This window comes from Pseudonaja textilis, chromosome 1, assembly GCF_049901715.1.
Source record: "Pseudonaja textilis isolate UNSWEBS1 chromosome 1, rPseTex1.2, whole genome shotgun sequence".
Classification (NCBI taxonomy): domain Eukaryota; kingdom Metazoa; phylum Chordata; class Lepidosauria; order Squamata; family Elapidae; genus Pseudonaja; species Pseudonaja textilis.
In genome coordinates this window covers 117,579,621-117,602,403 of record NC_141990.1, presented here as the reverse complement: position 1 = coordinate 117,602,403, position 22,783 = coordinate 117,579,621, and the positions used below count along the sequence as shown (strand labels likewise).

The 22,783-nt window shown below is 41.3% G+C and overlaps 1 protein-coding gene across 1 annotated transcript in view; it reads left to right on the top strand.

Moving 5' to 3' along the window:
* COL19A1 (collagen type XIX alpha 1 chain) overlaps positions 1-22,783 on the top strand; it is a 205,055-nt gene that overhangs the window by 22,992 nt on the left and 159,280 nt on the right. The window contains exons 3-4 of the mRNA XM_087920538.1: positions 4,448-4,522; positions 4,948-5,047. Of these exons, the coding sequence (XP_087776664.1) occupies positions 4,448-4,522; positions 4,948-5,047 (175 nt within the window). The remainder of the gene's footprint in view (positions 1-4,447; positions 4,523-4,947; positions 5,048-22,783) is intronic.

The following is a 22,783-nucleotide window of genomic DNA, read 5'->3' as shown; positions in this document are numbered from 1 at the left end:
GACTTGAGGAAGTCGCCCTCCTGAATGCTCTCTAGGATGGTCTAGAGCAACTGCATTTTGAAATGCCGGTAAAGGAAATAGTTGTTACCGACATTTGAGGTCCAGGATTGCTCTCCAATCCCCCGAGGTCTTTGGGATGACAAATAACTGGGAATAGAAACACTGCCCATGCTGATCCTGGTACCGCCTGGATGGCTTGGATATCCACTAAATGTTGAATGGCAGTTTCCATGAGGATCCTCCTGCCATTGTTCTGACAGATGGGACAGCGTATAAAGAACCTCAGAGGAGAGGAGAGGAATTCAAGGCAAAGGCCTGATCTCACAGTCTGCAAAACCCAGGCATCAGATGTTATATTCTCCCATCAAGAAGCAAAGATGGAGAGGCAGCCTCTGATGGGGGAGTTAGACATGCAGTCACTTGGAACATTAGAAGTGACAACCCCCTCTCTTCAAAAGGGCTGCTTGCCATGGGATGGTCATAGTTGTCTATCTCTTGCTGGGCCAGAAAGGCCCTCTGAAAGCATGAAAATCTGGAACCAGAATCTTGGCAGAAAGAAGAGGGATGGAAGTATGGAGGCAATCTAGTTCAGACCTTTTGAAGATGGAAGGGAGTATCTTCCCCTTGTCCCTGGTCTCCACCAGGAAGGGCTACAGGGAATCTCCAAAGAGCTTGTCCCCCTTGAGTGGTGCTGAAACGACCTTCCATTTCCTCCTAGAATCCATAACAATCTCTGCACTGTCACTGAGGATGCCATCGCTTTGGTAGCAAACTTTGCAGAATTAAGTGTTGTGTCCGCTATGAACTCAGTGATAGCAATTATTTTATTTAAATCTTGGTGCGCTCGTATATCCCCTGCTAGTATGCACTCTTGTAGTTGTCCTAGCCAGCAAACCAAAGCTCACATGAAGAATGAGGCCACAGTCAAGGCTCGGACTGCCCAGGCAGCTGCCTGATGGGTCCTCTGTAAGGTTTGCTCAGACCGCTTGTATTCCCCTTTCAGCACATCCTCTGGCTCTGTAGGGGTTCCTGAAGTCAAAACTGAAATATCTACAAAGGGATCTACAGTGGGCATTTGTAAAGCTTTGGCCAGATCTGGGCCCACATTATAAAATCTTTTGTCATCAGTGGTAGGGCTAGGACCAGTAGACCACCTGGAGAGGTGCATTGTTTAAGCAGCACATCAAGAAAAAGTTTGGGCAATGGTAATACCTCTGTTTGTATAGTAGGCTGCAGGAAAAAGGAGTCTCCCTAGGACTGCAAGTCTGGGGAAGGCTCTGTAGTAGTCTCATCTGGGGCTAGATGGGCAGTGTTCTTGGCGTTATACAAAAGGGATTTAAACAATGTTGGCTTAAATAAATCCATGAACACTGGCTGTTCAGATTTCCTGCCTTCACCTTCAGACAAATTAGAATCCCTCACTTCCCCTTCCTCCTCTTCTGAACCAGAAGAATGGCTGTGTTTGGATTGACCCATGGAACACGCCTCCTGGTATTCTAGCCATTCACTGTAGGAAGGGTTTAAGGCCAGCACCAGTCCTAGTATAACCAGCTCTCCCAAGTGGAACTTCCTCCTGAAGGAAGGCTTACAAATAGTCTAGGAGCTGACCCATTAGGTCCTAAACTCGTTGAATTCCATCCACAATCTCCTGTCTTATGGCCACAGACACCACCTCTCTCATATTATCTGGGACATCTGTTCCTGGGTAGGCCCCAGACCCTAGGCCTGCTGTAGTGGGGGTAAAGGTAGCTACAGTTGCAGGCTTCTGCCAGCCCTTGGGTGGATTGCTACATATATTAGAGGCCTCTGAAGCCCAAAGAGCTGGCCTGCTGCAAGGGACTGCTCTACTAAGATCCTGGGGAAGAGAAAAGTCTATCTCACCAGCCCCATCTGGTGACCAGGCCTGGAAACATTGACTGGGGCCTGGATCTACCTCTCCTGAGGTGGATACATTTCAGTGGGAATTCTGAAACTCACCCAAGTGGGGTGACAGTTGGCCCCGCCTCTCTAGATTTTCTAGGCCCTTTGCAAATTGTCTTTCTAGGGCCTGATGCATTTGTTTCTCAGCCTTTTCTTCTGCTTTTGATGCTTTCTTATCAGAGATTGCCTTGGCCTTGATTTTGGCCATCGCATCTCTAATTGTGGAATGGTACCTTGTGTGCCCTTTCCACTTCTTGGAGGCCTTGGAGATATCAGGGGAATGGGCCTCCACGCAGCCTGTTAACTCAGATGCATCCTCCATTTTGAACTGTGGCCATTAGAAACTAAACATGTTGGAACTGCCTCAAATTCTCTGCCTCCCTTAGACAATGGCCATGCGAGCGGAAAACTGCTATGAGCCTCCTGTCCGACACCCAGAGTGTTGAAGGGTGGGAGGTTCGGGTGTATTTAGCCTTGCACTGCTTCTACCACGTTTTTAGAGCCAGCTGATTGGTGCAAAGGCTTCTTGAAGCTCTTCAGCATCACAGAGCCCTGCATGCCCTTTATTGGGTAATTAGCATTCTTGGAGCAGCTGCCCCCCAAAAAACCTTGCCATGAGCCGAGGGTCTTTGGCCAGGATCATTCATGATCCAACTGTCTGATTCCTCTGTCTGTGACTTCCCACAGCGCCCAGGGCCGAAGTCCTGGCCCTGGAATTAACACAGGAGAACAGCGAAGCCTCATTCTCCTCCATAGTATTAGCGCCACCAGATCCCCAGGAGCTGTTTGTCGGTGTTAATCAGGGGTGGGATTCTACCAGTTCAGACCAGTTCTATAGAACCAGTTGTTATGATTCTGCACAGTTCAGAGAACCGGCACATTATGCCCCTGGCTGGCCCCACCCCTCTCCACCCTCCCCTCCCCTCCCAGTCAGTCCTTATCATGCATGTGCAATATCACATGAATGCCCGACATTGCTGACTGCATTCTCCCCTGCCCAGTCACTTCTTGATTTTTTTTTCTTCCCTCCCAATGATCAGCTGTTCCAATGATCAGCTGTGCTGGGATCCCTTCACTGTCTTACTGCTTCTCCCAGGGGGCTTGTTTGAGGCCCAGGAGGCAAAAAGGGGCATGCGGGTGTGTGTGTGCTGTGTGTCCTCCCTGCGCTCCATATTTTGCCTTCCTGGGCCCCAGGGAAACTTTCTGGGAGCAAAAGTGCCCCCCAGGAGGCTTTTCTGAGGCCCAGAAGGCCCCCCAAAAAGGGGGGCTGCAAAAAAGCAATGTCTACCCAGTCACATGGCCACACCCACCTAGCCACGCCCACCTAGCCACACCCCTGGTTGTTAAAAAATTTGAATCCCATCCGATATTAATCTCTTGAAGGAAAACACTTTAAAACTCGAAGTTATGCTCTGCGAGAGCCAAGACACATCCAGCCTTGACGAGGGACTGAGTCAAAAGCTGGGTAACCATGGCAACAGAGGCGGGTCTAAACAGCTTGGCAGATTCATCCCAAGATGAAGGAGGTGGAGTTTTCCCTGTCCTGATTCTTGCAGCAGTCTAACGGAGAACATTCTATTTTTAGCGATTTCTTGAAGTTTTAATTTTAAACTAGATTTTTTAGTTTATATTATCAAGTAAATGTATTTCTAGTTCAAATATTTTCTGAGTCAAGTTTAACGCCTGGCAGCTTCATGGAGCAGTCCATGTAGTCTTCTTCAGTGTAATAGTGTGGAACGACATGTCACTGGAATAATTCCATAATGATTTTTAGAGTTCTCAGTACTGACTATAGTCCTTGTGATCTGCCATCCAAATAACTACCAGCAATCATTAAATGACTGGTTGCTTAATGACTGTTCAAAGTTATGACAGATTTCAGAAAAGCATCCTCAAAATTCCAATTGCCTCAGACACAAACACACACATCTGGGGACATGTGATTATATTTCAGGTGCTTGGGAACTGGCAAGCAATTACAATTGGTTGCAGCAACCCACAGGCATATATCTGCAATTTGTGGTTTTTTTTACCATTTTCTGGGAGAAAACAGGGAAAAATGTGCATTGTATATGCCGGATTCATTTAATGACCAAGTGGTTTGCTTAATGACTGTTGTGATTGACTTTTTCACCAATATAAAAATTGTTGTAAAATTGAGTCTGGTCACTTGGTGCCTCAAGTTAAAGCCACAATGATTTATGACCAAAAATCATTGTGGTCGTCGCCAAGGACTACCTGTAGATCTGATCCAGCTTTTTCAAGATCAGTTACAATTGGCTCAATGCTGGAATTTAGCTGGACATTTAATGCTTATTTTGAAATTTTACTGTACACCATACCAACTGCAAAGAAATTACAAAGATTGTTGAAGAAGCTGTTGAAGTTGTTTGGAAGTCCAAGTATCTTCAGTTATCACACCACTGATTATTTTTTATATTAAAGTTAGGCATATTATAGCAGACAGTGGAATCTGCTGTTTAAGTTTTCTCTTAAAGTTTAGAACATTTTATATTCTTTTTTTTAGCTACCGAGTGCCCAATATTGAAAGCAGAAGGAGATCACTTCACTCATCTGTGCAAAGACAACTTAAGGGTTACAGGTGAGTTTTCTTTATATTAAATAAGATAATGTCCAACATTATTACAATGCATAACTTGATTTTAATAATAAATTGTGCCTTTAATCTTTGGAAATGTGTTTTAATGAAAGGAGAACATTTTATTTGGAGTGTTGCAAATAAGTTTAGAATCTTTCTAATTCACATTCGCTTTAATTGAAAGAATGAAAGCAGCATTTTTAGCTCATTCAGATGCAAAAGGAAATGACAAGTACATTCCCCAGAGGTTGCCAAGTCAACTACTAGGAGAATTTCCTATGAATATACTATTAACAATGAAAACTGGGATTTGGGTATTGTTGTGGCCAAGATTTCAGATCCATTTCAGAGCCTATCAACCATTTTCTCTGTTTTGATAAAGTATATTAAGTGGGCAGTTGATGATACAGCTTGATTACATCTTTCAGGTTTTGATTTAGCAGAAAGCTTCTCTTTGAGGCAGACTTCATGTGGAGTTGAAAAACCATGTTTTAAACTGGGGAATGCACCTCTTATCAAAGATTCTCAGTAAGTAATCAAATACCCTATTCTTGGATAACTACCATTGGCAATATCAAGAGTGATTGGAAGCTGCCCAGAGTTGGTTTGAAGATGGGAGGCTGTGTGAATGTTTTAAATGAATAAAGTATATCAATAAACTATGGGTTAGTGGGGATCGTCTGCCACAGGTGCTGACAATAAGGGGATGCAGTATCTGGTGAAGTGGATAATGTGGAGGTATCTGGAGAGTTGGTGTTGTGCAGCCACATCACTGCTGCCAGCATTCCAATCAGCTGTTTGCTGTGGGTGGCATGGCACAGGAGCAACGGAAGGGGTGGGGGGTATTAAAATGTGACCTGCTTCAAACATTCTAGGTATGCCATTGATAAATATGATCCCAAAATTCTTTTATATTCTTCTATAATTCTTTTTCATATTCATTGTTACTTTTCCTTGACTTTCTTTAGTCCATGCTTTCTGCAACTTGAATTTCCATTCTGCTGCAATAATTAATTGCCTTTTCTGCAGTTTTTAGTTGGAATTTGAGCCAGGCAAATTCCAAAATAGCTATTTGTTTGTAAACTATGGATAGTCATGTGAACTGTTCTTTCAGTTTTGTTCACAAATAGTGAAATAAAAAGCTTTTATATGCTGTGTGAAATAGTCTAAAATTCAATTTCAATTTTAATATATCTTGGAAAATTTTAATATATTTATTTAAAAAAAACTAGAGAGAAGATCATGTAACTGAACAGTATTATTTCATATGAATAGAACTTTCCATGGTGACTATCAGCTTATTTTACCTTTTCTCCTCTGCTGCTTGTGAAATTGTAGTTTGTATATATTGTTTCCCATCACTCACTCAATATAGATTGGAAAAAAGAACATTTATAAAAAGAAAAAAAAAAGTGTGAACTGCCTGATTTTTCTCCATTCTTTATGAACAACTTCACGAATGAATAAATGAACATGATAAAGCCCACAATTTAGTATATGTGTGCATATCCTATGCCAACTGCTCTGCAGATTTTATTGTTTATTTGTTCTCTTTCCTCCTCAAAGATCTGATTACTCTATAAATGTTCCTAAACACAAAAATATGAGTTATGGCTTTTGATGCAAGGACAATTTAAAAGGAAACTGACATCAGTCTGCATACAATGCATTAACTTACACCCCTAAAACATTTTTGAATCCATCATCTGTGTATGGTGCTTTTGAAGAAGAAAGCCTCAAATCTGTATGTTTCTGTACACTTTTAAACTTCTACCACACAGTTAATAAGGTGAGCTTATAAAGAAACATTTAGGAACTTATAGTTCTGTAATGAGAATATTATCTTGCTTGCTGAATTACAGTATATTGTTTTGGGTGCAGGGGCTCCTTTTCCTACACAGATTATTTGATTTTAAAAGACACAGAAGTGCAACCAAATGATACACTTTGAGAGTTCATCTCTTCTCTTAGAATATGTAAATAAATTCTGGTGTATAGTGAGTAGCAGAATACTGGTCTCTCTACTACAGGAAATGAAAGGGTATCTGATTAAGCTGACTTGAACGTGTCAAGTAGCTTGGCAAATATCCCCTTACATTTCACTCATTCAGCTATAGTATGAGTGACTCTAAACTATGCTAGACTTCTTCTGTTGCGCGATGCCATTTTATTTTTCAGTGGGGACTTACAATTATTGATGTTTCTATAAAAAGTTATTCTTTTCCAAAATAAGGCAGGAAGTAATGGATTGTGGATTTTTTTTTTTTTAGCATATGTATGTTTTATATAGAAACAAAGGCAATGCTATTTCTGATACCTTCATTGTGTGTTATTGTGATGGATGGCATAAGTAAAAAAACAACTAGTTCTAGAGAACACTAAGTAGAACTCCACTTGTATGACGGCTTAAAGACTTCTCCATCTCCAAATTACTTTTTTTTTAAATTGTATTTATTATTAGATTACTATACTGTCCATCTTGCCAAGGCGACTCTACAACTTACAGTCATATAAGGTAAATTATAGCCCCCCTAATTTTTTCCTGAAGGCTGACAGTCCCTCTGTACTAATGTAAGATGGAGAATCAGAGCCTACAGCTGGCTGAGGAAGCTGGGAGTTGCATATGTAATACCGTAACTTGTAGCTTTTAATAACAGATAACAGATAGGAAGGGACCTTATAGGTCATCTAGTGCAATCCCCCCCCTCCCCAAGCAGGAGACCCTACACCATTTCTGACAAATGGCAGTCCAATCTCTTCTTGAAAGTCTCAAATGATAATGCTCCCACAACTTCCGATGGCAAGCTGTTCCATTGGTTGATTGTTCTCGCTGTCAGAAAGTTTCTCCTTATTTCCAGGTTAAATCTCTCCTTGTTCAGTTTCCATCCATTATTCCTTGTCTGGTCTACAGGTGCTTTAGAAACGTGCCTTCCAACACAAAAGGTCGATTTAGGCTATTTCTGATACAATAATGAGACTTTTTTTTTTCATTGCTTTTCCAGTTGGTTTTTTTTTTTTTTTTTTTTGTAAGGAGAGTCTCTTTTTGTATGTCTGGGTACAGACAATGTCTGTTGGACTTCATCATTTTGTATTGTTAGTCACATTGGTCTATTCTCCCAAGACTTCTGCAATTTCTCCAGAATGACACAGAAAATGAAATTGCAGCATGATATAAATAGTGAAAATTTGTTTTCCTTCTCTATGAGTAGAAATGTCTTATACTGTCAGGTTTGCACATTGTCTTGTTTAACCATGGCTTTTGAATCAATTATAGTTTGCTGGATACGTGGAACGCACTAAGCCAAAATCTAATAACTAATATTATGGTTTAATGAGATATATGAATCTACCCAACACCTCAGATTAATCTATTTAGAGGAATATATCTTTGCATTTGCAGAGATACATGGCTTGTGATATATCCTATTGTTTCCATTGCTAATAATATTCAGGTAAATTAGATTGTCTATTTGAATTTCTACTCTTCACTGGGTTGTGTTTCCCCTCAGTGTGTTTCAGATGAGAATCATCCAGACTGAAGAAATCTTTGCAGCATATTTTAGGAGAGGAAGAAATAGTCATCATTTGAGCAATATTAGCTTTTGTATCCAACACAGAAAATCCTGGTCTCATACTTGGTCTCACACTTTGTTATCTCTCATTCTTTAACTTTTACAAATAATAGTCAATATAGGCAGGGGTGGGATTCAGTTTTTTTAACAACTGGTTCTGTGGGCGTGGCTTAGTTGGGTGGGTGTGGCCAATGCGACATCACTCATGTCAAGGGGCGCTTCTCCTTGCCTGGTCTCTCATGACAGTGGGGATGCTGCAACGGTCACAAGTGTGAAAAATGGTCATGTCACTTTTTTCAGTGCCATTGTAACTTTGAATGGTTACTAAATGAACTGTTGCAAGTCAAGGATTACCTGTACAAAAATACAAAAAGCTTCTTTGCTTGCATCATTAGATTAAAAATACCTGCAAGTCAGAGTTACAAATCAGGCAGGGTGCCAAAGCACCTTGAGAAATGAAAATAGTTAAAATGCAGTGATGATGCAGCCAATTCTTGCTCATAAAGTGAAACCCTTTAGCAGAGAGGTCATTTAAGCTCTCCAGAAAAAGCACACCCAGGAAAAGCAATCCTTAGATCCATTTGCATTTAAGAGACCAGCTGGTCTCACTCACCTCACAAGATATCCTAAGGAAATCATCCAGATTTAAGGAAAGGCAGTAAATAAAATCAGTGCCAAGCTTGCATCCTGCCTCTTGGAAGTATACCCCAAAAGGACAGTTCCAGATAGTACTAAAGCAGTGAGGAAGACCCACTCCCCAGATAGAAAAAGAAACCATGAGTGAGGAAAAAATTCAAACACAGTACAAATAATTAAATCACAATAGTAGCTGTTGCTTGTTGAAGCTGAATAGGGAAAATTATCCCATCAATAAACATAGGATTAAATGTCACCAAGCACAGAATTAACCTTCACCAAAAACCAGTTTTAGACCAAAACTCAGAAAGGGTATGTAAACTCACATTTGAATGTCAATCTTTCTAGCTAGCCAAGAAGCCTTGCTGAATGTCACTCAACTGGGTTCCCTGCCACTAAAAGCTTTGCTTCATTATTCAATTATTTCCTCCCACAGCAGTGTAAAAATCTTAAAACAAACCTTCCCCTTTAAGAAAACCAAGCCTCAGAAGCTCTGGAGACAGGAAGTCTAGGAGTTATGGCAAGAATGTAATAAAGGTGGGTAAAAAAACAAAATGAGATTGCTTCTAACTACCGGTTCTTCAAACTGCTTAGAAAGTTAACAAGGGGTTCTATAGAACCGGACAGAACCGGTAGAATCCCACCCCTGGGTACAGGGAAAGCAGTAACATTCTAGCATTGATATATGTTTTGGATTTAATATTTTACTACTGCTAATTTTAATAGTATACTACAAATAGTAGTATAATTACTAGTAGCATAATTATAGTATGTAGCATGTAGATACTATAAGTTTGGTGGTCCAAATTCAAATTAATAAGAAATTAAAGACTTGTGGAAGGAACACATTCTGACATAAAATATTGTGGTAACCTATTATTTTATTATGTACTCCATTTAAAATATTTCTGAAAGTACATATTTTTCAGGAGGAGGATTATTTGCATAGAAGAGTTTTAACATATATATTCTAACATATGTGACTCTCCTTAAGATTAACTTTTACGTTTATATAATAGTTTGGATGCTTTCTGTCAAGTGGTGTTGAGAAGGAATTTTCACCATTTCCTCTGTCAGCACTATGATTTCCCACTCCCACATTGTACAGATTGATAGCAATTTAAACTATGTTCATTACATCAAAATTAAAATCCATAGGTAGTCTTCAATTTGCAGTTACTCTGCATAAAACCAGTAAATATGAATAAAAAGAGGACCTACATTTATATATATATATATATATACAATATGTCATTTTCTTTTGAGATGCTAAAAATTCAGATAACTATTGAATTTTAACAGAACAATTGTATATATTTTTATTTAAAAGTAAAAGTGAATTCAATAGGATTAATTCTCAAATTCGTGTATGGCTTTAATTTTAAACTCATTTATGAGGTCCTGGGACATTGGGATTTATTTCTACCTGGAAACTAAAATACATACAGATATATAAAATCTCTTCCTTAAACAATACAATGGATTCAGATTTAGATGTGCAATGAAGTTGATAGAAATAGAGGATGATGCCCCTATAAACCCACTCCCAGTTCTACACGCACAATAGAAGACTGTACTAAGTAGGCAGGCTAGTATACTACTTACAATACACTATTATTGGAAAAAGTGAGGGGAAGGAGAAATCACCTCAGAATTGAGCAGAAGCACTTTTCTTGAATCCCACCTCATATAATTGGGAACTTATTCTATTTCTTTAAGATATTTATATAGACTTTATGCAACTTGGTAAAACAGCACTGTTTGATCCCCAGAAACATTTATGAGGGACAATAAGAAATTCTATAGGAGGACAAAAAGAGATGACTATTCCTGCCAGCCCCATTTTACATATATAATGGTGAATCCAATCCAGTGGGAGGCCACAAAATGCAAATGGTTCTGAATAAACATGTATACATTATTCCCCATCATTATATGATAAAAATAAATAAATGTTCCCAAGAAGATGCAAATAGCTATCAATTGTAGCATCTCACATACAAGAATAGTTATCTGCAAAATAGAAGGTATGTATCTTTCTTTTATGACAATGCAAGAACCATTATTAAAAGTTTGGAACAAATCAGCCTCACTAAGAAAATTATATTACGATATTCCAGGATTAGATAAATAGTGAAATATACAGTATAATATAAAGGAATATAAAAGTTATATATATATATATATATATATATATATATATATGTGTGTGTGTGTGTGTGTGTGTGTGTGTGGTGGTCATATGACTGGGAGAGCATGGCCAACTTGGCAAGGTGGTGTGGCACCTTGCTGCGAGTGATGTCGAGTTGGCCACCCCCATTCAATCACATGACTGATGCTGCAGAGACATGATTTCCTACGTACCTTCCCCCCTCCTTCGCCCTTGGGCTGACAAAACAAAGTCCAACTAAAGATCATGACTGCCTGCCAAGTCTGCCTGCCAAATGGGTTTTGTTTTGGGGTGGTTTTACTTTTGTTTTTTGCCAGAAGCCCTTCGAAGATAAATTTGCACTGCCAAATCTTACTGTAGTACATTGTTGTGGCACTGCCTGTTGCTGCTGCAGGCGCTGCTATGGCCATCTGGCTGCCCAAGTAAAGAACCATGCCTGCACAGGACGACTGTGTGGAGCAAGAGGGGAAGCCAAGGGGCTCACCCCATAGCAGCCAACTTTGCTCTCTCTCGCTCCAGTTAGGCGATCCTGGTGTGCACAGGGAGTGTGAAGGGAGGCAGACACCATGCGGATGCATTTTAAAAGTCAGACAACTTTGCACAAGACTTCTCGTGTATTCAGGGGCCACACCTATTCCAATGATGAGTTGGCGGTGATCTAATGAAATGTCTTCCAGCTCTTAAAGACCAACTTTAAGAGCCCCCCCCCCATTGAAGAAGCCGAGAACTGATAGCAAAAGTAGTGGCAGCAGGGGTGACAGGGGCATGTCAGTGCTGGGTGACAGCCAGGACTTTGGCACCTCCTCTTTTCCTCAGAGGCCTGGTGTCTGCCTCCCTTCACACACCTTGTGGAGGGACATACACGCCCCTGTCACCCCTGCCACCACTACTTTTGCTCTCGGTTCTCGGCTTCTTCCATGGGAGTGCTCTTAAAGTCAACCTTTAAGTGGTCCCAGGACATCCATCCACCTGCCCAGTGCCCGCCCTCCCAGTGCATAGAACAGGGCAGCGCTGGACCGTTGGAGACACAGAGCAATGCCGGAAATCAGTAATTTTCACTGCAAGAAGCCTGCAACTGCCATGTGTTCTCCAGCCCCACCTAAAAAAGCACAATATGCGCCAGCCCACTGGAGAAGCAGAGTGGCAACTACAGGGTTCTCGCCCTGAAAAAGAGGCAGATGGAGGTGACTCTTTTTCGGTCTCCAGCTGCCTCTTTCGGCACAAGAAGCCTTCCCCAACTGGCTGGCTGCTCTCCTCCTCAGCCATACAGAACAAACAGGCAGAAAAGGAGGAAAGCAGCTGCCCAATTTGGGGGAGGCTTCTTGCTCCGAAAGAGGCAACTGGAGACTGAAAAAGTCACCTCTAGCCACCCCTTTTTCAGTGGCTTTGCTTTCTCCGGCTTCGCTCCACTTCTCCAATGGTCCGGCACACCCCTGTTCTATGCGCCAGCTACTCGAACTTGCCGGGCCTGGCACATAGAACAGGGCATGCTTTTTCAGTGGGGCTGGACTCCAGCCGCACCAAAAAAAAACATGCAGCAGCTGCAGGCATCTCACAACAAGGGGGGTGAGAAGCGTTGGGACATCCACCCAGCCACCTGCTGGCTGGCTGGGCCGAGCCAGGCTGGAAAAGGCGTGTCCGCTGGGAGAAGGAAGAAAGTATGCTCCAGGAGGGTGGGTAGGCAGGCGGATGTCCCAGGGCTGCTGCACATACGCACTGCATGTGTAGCGGCTGCACATGCAGTGTGCATGCACAGCAATCGCGGGACATCTGCCCAAACTGTGCCATGGCCGCCACATGTAGGGAGAGCTAGGAGAGCGACTAGGGCAAGTGAGCGACTGGGAGACTGGTTGGGGGTGTGGCCAGCCAGGGGTCACCATCGGTTTGGTGATCCACGCCAAATCACTGCTACTGGTTCTCTTGAATCTGTGCGAACCAGTTGAATACCACCTCTGATTCTCATGCAAAATGAATTAGGCAAAAGATAGCTTGCCTGCACAAATCTAAACTTAGGAAAGAAGTCACAGTTCTGGATATACTTCAACTCAACCCATGAACATACCCAAAGTAAAAATGCCTCAAGTTGTTTGCTGCTGCTTAGGCACATGAGCTATGCATTTGACAGATTGTCTGAAAAAAGCCCAATGCATACAAAACATGACAGCTACAATGAACTTGATCCTTACAGCAAAGAATTTAAAAACAGCAAATAAATCTATTTACCAGAAATCCTGACCCTGAATGTATATGTATTTAGAACAGGGTAATTATGTGATATTGGAATCTTGAAACAATATGGAATGAAATATTGTTTCGTCCTGAGCTTCAGAGAAAACTCTAGAATGTGTATTGTTTTGTTTCAACTTCAGAACACTCAAACTAGTTATTGTGAACTTAAAACATTTCAAATTCAAAAAGTTTTACCTGTGAAAAATTTAAATAAGACCATGGGTAACAATGTTATTCTTTTCTTATAAGTAATACAAAATTGGATATAAAATAGCACACTTTTTTTTTTAAAAAAGAAAGCATTGTTTTACTTAAAGGAGATTTTATTCCATTTAGAATATCTTTCAAAATGATTCTTTTCACAAAATACTCTTTATGGATATGAAATTAAGAATTTTTGGAAATTAAGAAGCTATAGAACTTCTGGTATAATAATTTTGCTAAAATAAAACCATATTTGGTCACACAAAATAATTGAAAAGGTTTGCATATTCGCTCATGTTAAGAAAAGAAGATTGTTTCACTTACAGCATTTTTGCACTAGATGATTTATTTCAGGGCTGTTTTGACGGTCATTTTTGAAAAATATGAGTCAATTCATCCTGAAGAAACAAATTTGCCCATAATCGATTGCACTTAGTGGGTATTTTCATGCAGTCATGAAAGATACATGTTAAATAGTGGTTTTTATTACAAAATAAAAGAGAACCTTTTTGGTCTCTTGGTTAAGGCACCAGACTAGAAACCAGGAGACTGTGAATTATTGTCCCATCTGAGCCATGAAAACTGGCTGGGTGACTTTGGACCACTCACACTCTTTCAACCCAACTTACCTCACAAGGCTGTTGGGAAAATAGGAGGGCGAAGAAGTATTAGGTATATTCACTGCCTTTAATCTATCTATCTATCATCTATCTATCTATCTATCTATCTATCTATCTATCTATCTATCTATCTATCTATCTATATAAATGGCTCTCTCTCTCTCTCTCTCTCTCTCTCTCTCTCTCTGTGTGTGTGTGTGTGTGTGTGTGTGTGTTCCAGCATAAATCTGGAATGCCTCGAGCAATTTCAACCAAACATGGTAGACAGATGACTTACCCTCTGGAAAAAAAATACTGTGGAGATAAGACACACCTAACACCTGGGGGGGGGCTTAAAAACAGTGGAGTTGCCATGGCAACGGCTTCACAGTACTCCACAAAGGAATGCCCTCTGACTTGCAATGCTGTGTGAGAGTACTACTACATCTACATCAGAGACAGTACAACAGTGTGAGTCCCGACTATAGGATTTCCCTGTCTAATACAAGATTGGGATAAATAAATACCTGGGCAATGCTGGGTTATCAGCTAGTTAATTATAAAAAAATAAAGGCAGAATATAAATAAATAAATTAAATAACATCTATTTCTCCCAGATCCTTGGGAAGGACTCAATAGGTGGATAAAAATGGCAAATCCAGACTTAACATGTGGCTGACTATGCAACAAACAACAACAACAATACTAAGAATAACAACGAGTTGCTTAAATTAATAATCAGCATGCTGGGAATTCTGGAACTGAGGTCCACACATCTTAAAGTACTATACATGAGGTTGAGAAACCCTGGCTTAAATCACTGTTCTGCATTTCCTTTGTCCCTGCTTTATTTTTCCATTGACTTAGCAATATAAGACAATCTGAATGATCTATGCCCAGCATAAATTAATTTCAGATGTCCAAAGATGCCCTTCAATTAGTCCATTTCAAAGGGACTCATCTTGAGTCTCAGCTCTATATCTTCAGTGTCTTCTCAACTCTAGTTGTGCTGTTGGCAAAAAAAAATACCTTTTTATTGATGGGATTTATTGAGCCTTCTAAATTATGAAGCACAGTATCACCAACTTAAATGGGAAAAATCAGAAGATTTTGAAGCAGTAGATAGTGTCTACCTTTTAGGTTTTAATATCAACAATAAAGGAACCAGCACTAGCATTTGGTAAAATAGCAGTAAAAGATTAAGAAAGATATACAGGTGCTACATGTTTATGTCTGTGGTGGGATTCAATTTTTTTTTTTACTACCAGTTCTATGGGTATGGCAGGTGAAGGATACTGTAAAATATCCAGTCAGAGGTGGTATTTGCCAGTTCTCCAAACAACGCAAAATGTCCACGACCGGTTCTCCAGAATTGGTCAGAACCAACTGAATACCACCTTTGGTTTATGTGTACAAAAATCAGAATTGTGCAGGCCATAATTTTCCTTTTGGCATTCTATGGGATTAAAAATTGGACTTTGAAGAAGCAGGATAAAAGAGAATTGATACTTTTGAATATGTGCATTGGAGAACACTTCTGACAATACCATGCAGAGCCAAGAAAACAAACATAAGGGATCATGGAGCAAATCAATCAAGAGTTCTCACTCCAAGGCAGAAATGATCAGATTCAATTATCATATTTTAGAAACCTTATTCAAATGACTTACTCTCTTTAAAAACCTATACTATTTGTTAGATCTGGGAGAATGGGTCCAAGAACGGAGACAAGACTCAGATAGCAACAACAGCTCTTTATTAGTGACTTCAGATCTGAGTGAAATATCCCAGCTGCAGCAGCCCCTTATATAGGGCTGGCTGTGGCTAGGCAGCCAATGACGGTGATTTGAGTTTGCCGCACTTGGTTAGACCAGTCGCGGCAGCCCGTTAACTAGCCAATCGGATCAGTCTGGGGCGACCAATCACGATCCGCCGCTAGCGGACCAATCTGAATTGCAGGCTTTCAAGCCTGCTAGTCCGGAACACTATTGGCAAATGTGGAAGGAAAAGGAAGACAACTAGCTGTAGTGATTATCGTGGCTGTAAATACACCATTGTATTCATCCTGGGGTAAAAGATCATGTCAAGTGTTAATATCACCTTATAATACCTTAGTAAGGCCACACTTTGAATACTGCATCCAGTTTTGGTCACCATGATGTAAAAAAGGTGTTGAGTCTCTAGAAAGAGTATAGAGAAGAACAACAAAGATGAGTAGGGGACTAGAGGCTAAAACATATAAAGAACAGTTGCTGGAATTGGGTATGTCTAGTTTGATGAAAAGAAGGACTAGGGGAGACATGATAGCAGTGTTCTGATATCTAGGGGTTGCCACAAAGAAGAGGGAGTCAAGCTATTCTCCAAAGCATCTGAGGGCGGGACAAGAAGCAATGGGTGGAAACTAATTAAGGAGAGAAGCAACTTAGAACTAAGAAGAAATTTCCTGACAGTTAGAACAATTAATCAGTGGAACAACTTGCCTCGAGAAGTTGTGTATTCTCCAACACTAGAAGTTTTTAAGAAGAGATTGGGCAACCATTTGTCTGAAATGATATAGGGCTCTCTGCCTGAGCAGGGGGTTGGACTAGAAAACCTCCAAAGTCCCTTCCAATTCTGTTATTCTATTCTAAAACTATCTATGCAGTTGCTAAGAGTTCACAGAAATGGAACTTGTTTTAGCAGAAGTACTCCTACACTTAAATTATTCATTAAAAGCTTTTGGCCTGTGATTTACTGCTTGCAATTGTTTTCATTCTGTCATCAAGTGTTGTCACACTTGAAAAGTGATCAGTTAAGTTCCCATCTCTCCTCCTCAATTAAATTAAGAATATCTGATCTACTCTCCCCAGTGAAGATTTACAGTTAAACTATACATAATATTAATGGAGTGATGTGATTAGCAATTAATTTGCAAAAGAGATGTGGGGCTTCCTTTACTATCAGCAAGCTGGAAGAAAACCCCCTACTTTGTGATACTTAGCATTTAGTGAAAAAAAGACTGATTGAAATTGATTTCCCCTACAGCTAATCTCAGATGTGGGGCAGTGATTTTGCTGGGAACAAAGTCTTAAGTTCTTTTCCCAATGTTCTTAACCATTTTATTTTAAAATAATTTGATTGCTAATCACATTGCTAATGTCAAGAATAGATTAAGGCCTAAGGCTAGAATAGCAATAAGTAATGAATATGTATGGAAGTATTTGTGCCATCTTGTTTATTTTCATTAAATTAAAGATTAAATTGGCTATCAGACCCAGCATTTAAACATATTACTGTTTGTTAACTTTTAAAATAAATTGGAAGCAGTGAAGTATTCTAATAGGGAAATTTAGGATGCTGTGCAATTGGTGAAAGATTTCTATTTTTATACCTATTAGTCACATGTTGCACTCTTAAATACCTCCCGAATCTTTTATGGACTTGGAATCAGAGGTGGTATTCAGCAGGTTCTGACCAGTCCTAGAGAACTGGTAGCAGAAATTTTGAGTAGTTCGGAGAACTGGCAAAATACCACCTCTGACTGGAGATTTTACAGTACCCTTCCCCTGCCACGCCCACCAAGCCACGGCCACAGAACCAGTAGTAAAAAAAATTGAACCCCACCACTGCTCAGAATCTTACAGTCTCATATGATTAGGTTTTTAAAGTACTCATTGCACAATCTGATGCAGTTTGTTAAAACTCTTGATACCTAGGCATATTTCATAACACCAACATCAAGGAATTACAAATACTATGCAGATGGGTCATTGGTTCTTACCTGATATGACCTTTCTCTTTGGGTGGAGATACCATCCAAGATTGGGTTATCAGTCACTACTTGCTGATTGGACTGAGTCTGTCAGATCTTTCTCCCCTGTTGCTAAGGGTGCCCCAGAAATTGGCAAAGGAATAGTGATAGACAGATGGGTTTTCTTGTTGTAATAATGTGCTCCACTGGATTCGGAAGGACCCACATCAGGGTGGGGCTGGATTCTTTCTCCACCCAAAGAGAAAGGTCATATCAGGTAAGAACCAACGACCCTTCTCCATCGTGGTGGAGATAGCATCCAGGATTGGGACATACCAAAGCTGGCTGACCTATGGGTGGGCCTAGTGAGGTCTGAATCCCCAAAACAAGTTGAACTTTTTGAAGAACTCTCTGTCCAAAGGCTGCCTCCACAGATGCAAAAGAGTCCAGCTTATAGAGTTTGATGAACGGAGAAGGTGAGGCCCAGGTTGCCACCCTGCAAACCTCCTCCTGAGATGCCTGAGTGCCCATGCTGCTGACATGGCTGCACTTCTCGTCGAATGGGCCATTATCCTTGGAGGAACTGCAAGACCTTGGGATTGGTAGGCTTTGGATATACATAGTCTTATCCATCTTCCCACAGTTGTTGGAGAACTTTGCAACCCATAGTAGAAGGTTGGAAAGAAATAAAGAGGGATTCAGACCTCTGGAAGGGAGAGGTTCATTTAACATAAATATGCAGAGCCCTTCAAATGTCTAGAGTTTGCCATCTTTTTTCTAAAGAATGTACAGGATGCAGACAAAAATCAGGCAAGATTAATTCCTGGGCTCTGTGGAACCAAGAGTTCACCTTTGGCACGAATGAAGGGTCTAGTCTTAACACAATGCAGTTGGAGTGAAACACACAAAGGTCCTTCCTGACAGATAAGGCAGCCAAGTCCGAAATCCTTCTGGCAGAGGTGATTGCTACTAGGAAGGCCACCTTGCAAGACAAAATTACAGGGAAGTAGATCTCAGTGCTTCAAATGGGGCCTCAGTCAGCAAATGCAATATTTTAGAGAGGTCCCATGTCAGATAGCGATGAACCACTGGAGGATTCAAGTTTGTACTCCTTTCAGAACCCTGCGGATCATGGGATGTCTGGATAGGGATTCTGCTCCCCGCAAGGAGAGCACAGAAGACATGGCTGCCACCTGCCTGCAACGTGTTAGGTGATAGGCCCTTGTCAAGACCATCTTGAAGAAAGTCCAGCACCTGAGTGACCGAGGCCTTGGTGGGGTCCCTTTCAGATGTACAGTACCATTCGCAGAAAGCCTTCCAGGTTGCATTGTAGATGCAATTGGTGGAGGGTCTCCTAGAGGCTTGAATGGTTTGCATCACCTTGGAGAAGTAATGGTCCCAGATCAGAGATCCCCGCTCAATCTCCAATGGTTAATTGAAGCCACTGGGGTTCTGGATGTAAACCTGGTCCCTGGCTGAGAGACACTGTGTCCACTGGCATCCTTCAAGGGTGGGACACAGATAGAGTTACTAAGTCCACAAACCATGGCCTTCTGGACCAATGAGGAGCCGCAAGTATGATTTCTGTTCTTTCCCTCAAAGGTTTCTGAATCACCCTCGGGATCAAGGGCAGAGGAGGAAAGGCATAGAGAAGCTCCCTCGGCCAAAGGATTGCATAAGGCATCTGTTCCCTCCGCTCCCGGAACCACAAACCTGGAGTAGAATCTCGGGAGTTGCGCATTGTCCTGAAAGGCAAAGAGATCCACTGCTGGCAGTCCGAAGTGCTCCTGAAACAAAGAGGGGTGCAAATGCCACTCTGTGTGGTCTATGGTGGCTCTGCTAAGCCAGTCAACCTCAACTTTGGTCATGCCTGTAATGTGCTCAGCTCTGAGTGATACCTGGTACCTCTCCGCCCATAGGCAAAGCTGTTCTGCTTCCAGCATCAGTGACCTTGAATGTGTTCCCCCTTGGCGGTTAATATGCACCTTGGTTGACACATTGTTGGTTAAGACCAGGATATCCCTATCTGAGAGTGTGTCCTCTAATTGTCTCAGCGCCAGATGGACCGCCCTAAGTTCTAGCCAATTAATATTGTGGCTCAAATCTGCCTAGGACCATCATCCCTGGACCATCTTGGATTGGAGATGGCTCCCCAGCCATAAAGACTAGCATCCATGGTCAGCACCAGCCTGTCCGGGTCCTTGAATAAGAGCCCTAAGGAACGGGCCTTGGATGACCACCATCGAAAGGACTTAATGACTTGCGGAGTTAATCTGACCTGGGAATGGGAGCCAGTCTGTGACTATTCCTTTACCAATTTCTGGAGCACCCTTAGCAACAGGGGAGTGTCCTCAAAGATCTGACAGACTCAGTCCAATCAGCAAGCAGTGACTGATCACCCAATCTCGGATGCTATCTCCACCACAGTGGAGAATCATGGGTTACATGTACTTGTTTAACAGAAATTTCCATTTCTACCTATCTATCTGTGCTAAATTTTTGCTTTCATTTTGCTTTTGAGAAAGACATTTCAAAATGATTTAAGCACTTATACAGATTGCTTCCTATTTTTCAGATTTCAATTTTCTTCCCCAGTTTTCCATAACAAATTAAATCTGCACATAATGCATCTTTAGTCTGGTGAGTGTAGATGTCAATTAAATTACGTCATGGATCTCTGTGCAAACTTGCAAATTAAATTATTATTCACATGTGCACATACAGGAAACAGAAACTGAGTTATCACAAACAAATTTGCTTGCTTCAATAGCTACAAAAGCAGACAGACTATTCCTAGCTTAATAAGTATAACCCATAATAAGCAGAAAGGTTGGTGTTTTTTCACCCTAACATCCAGATTGCAGGTACATAACTTGAGAACTCTTGACCTTTCAACATGTGGGGTGTTCAATCATTAAATTTAAATATGAATTAAGAGGGGGTTGCGGCTTGTTTGTTTCCTTTTTGGAGTAGCCCTTGGCATACCATTCAAAGGTCAAATTTCTGACCATAGAAAGTTGTGTTTTCTTAGTCTATAGGTAATTACATTTAGCATATATTTCTTAATACCAAGAAAGAATAGTATATCTGCCTTCATTGGTATAATGTTGGATGACAGTTTACATCTGCTCTTGCTTAAATAATGGCAATATCCTTTTTTTAGAAGAAACAAACAATAGAATTTTTAAAAATCTTACATTTAAGAAATGGAACAAAAATAAATGGATTCGGCTATTGTAGATTCAACTCTGAACAATGTTCAGTGGAACCTATTTTTTGCCTCTAAGTTTTAAAAAGGGAAGAATCAAAGCAATGAAGAAAAAGGAAATGAGAGTAGGCAATAGAAATATATTTACACATTTTATCACATATCATCAAGGAAAAGCTTGATCCTCAAATGCCAATTTACATTAAATTAAGAACAAATGAAAAGAATCTAAAAGTCCTTCACTATGTAGTAAAATAACTGAAAATAGTAGCTAACATGACTAGATGCAGCTTAACAAAAGTCTTGTGGGGACAAAATTTGTTTCACATTGATGCCAAATACTAAACATTTTGGCAACAACCATAATTAAACAGGAAGGGAACTGCACAGGTGCATCACTTGTATGATGAATGCTTTTCCTCAGATTAACTGTTAATGAACCTTGGCAGATGTGGCACTTTCAAGAGGGCATAGCTGTTATTTAGCTGATAGCACAAAGCTTTGGGGCAAAGGCAGGGGTGGGATACGACAGGGTTAACTACCGGTTTGGGATTTATGAGGTTCAGTGATTTATGATGTGCTTCACTGCACGCTGAGACCGGGTGCTCCTGTAAATCGTCATCAGTACGCTGCGTGCAGAGAAGCAGCCTTTGAAACAGCCCTCTTTTCCTGCTTCTTAAACTGCAGCTGTGCCCCGTTTGGCAGCTGAAGTTGAAAAAGGGCATTGGTACTTACCTGATATGCCCATTCTCTGTGAGGTGTTCAGAGCATCCAGTGATGGAAAGTGCTTCAGTCTCTTTTAGGAAGGCTGGGCTTAAACTTGAGGATGTTCCTCCTCCACCACAAGACTTCTCCTTAGCATCCCCAGTTTTGCAAAGCCGAGGTATTGATACCCTATATGCTTAATCCTATGTTATAACCCTGGCTGGAACAGACCCCCTACCAGACGGAATGAAAGGGTGGGGCCGGATGCTCTTCACAGCTCACAGAGAACAGGTGTATCAGGTAAGTACCAACTTCCTTTCTCCTATGAGCTTTTCAGAGCATCCAGTGATGGGACATACCAAAGCTTGGCACTGTCCTAAGGGAGGGACTCTGTCTGGGTTGAAGACCTAACTGTCTGTGAAATAACTTGCTGCAGAACTCGCCGACCAAATGAAGCAGAAGCAAATATGTCAATTTTATAATTTCTAATAAATAGAGATGGTGAAGCCCAGGTTGCAGCTCTGCAAATCTCCTCTATTGTAGCTTGGGTTGCCCATGCTGCTGTGGTGGCTGCACTCCTGGTGGAGTGAGTGGTAATGCCTTGGGGCACTGGTATTGAGTGAGAGTCATACGACTTAGCGATGGTGGCCCTTAGCCATCTACCTATGGTAGAGGGTGAAACCTTGTGCCCCAGGGTGTTAGGCTGAAAGGACATAAAGAGGGCTTCTGTCTTTCTGGAGGGCGCCGTGTGCTCTATGTTGATGCGTAAGGCCCTTCTTATGTCCAAGTGGTGCCATTGGTGTTTGAGCCTGTCTGATGGATGTGAGGAAAAATTTGGGAGCACCAGCTCTTGAGCTCTATGGAATGCTGAATTAACTTTTGGAATGAAGGAGGGATCTGGTCTGAGAACCACTCTATCCAAATGGAAAATGCAGAGGTCTTTGTGCACCGATAATGCAGCTAGTTCGGAGATTCTTCAGGCAGATGTAATTGCTATCAGGAAAACTACTTTGTAGGTTAGAAATAGAAGCGTCATGGTCCTTAGTGGCTCAAAGGGACCTGTAGTAAGGGCCAATAGTACCTTATTTAAGTCCCAAGTTGGATATCAGTGCACTACGGGGGCCTCAAGTTCTTGGCACCACACAGAAAACTGCGAATGTGAGGGTGATGTATGGAGGTAAGATCATCCCAAGATATGACCGAAGCCAGGG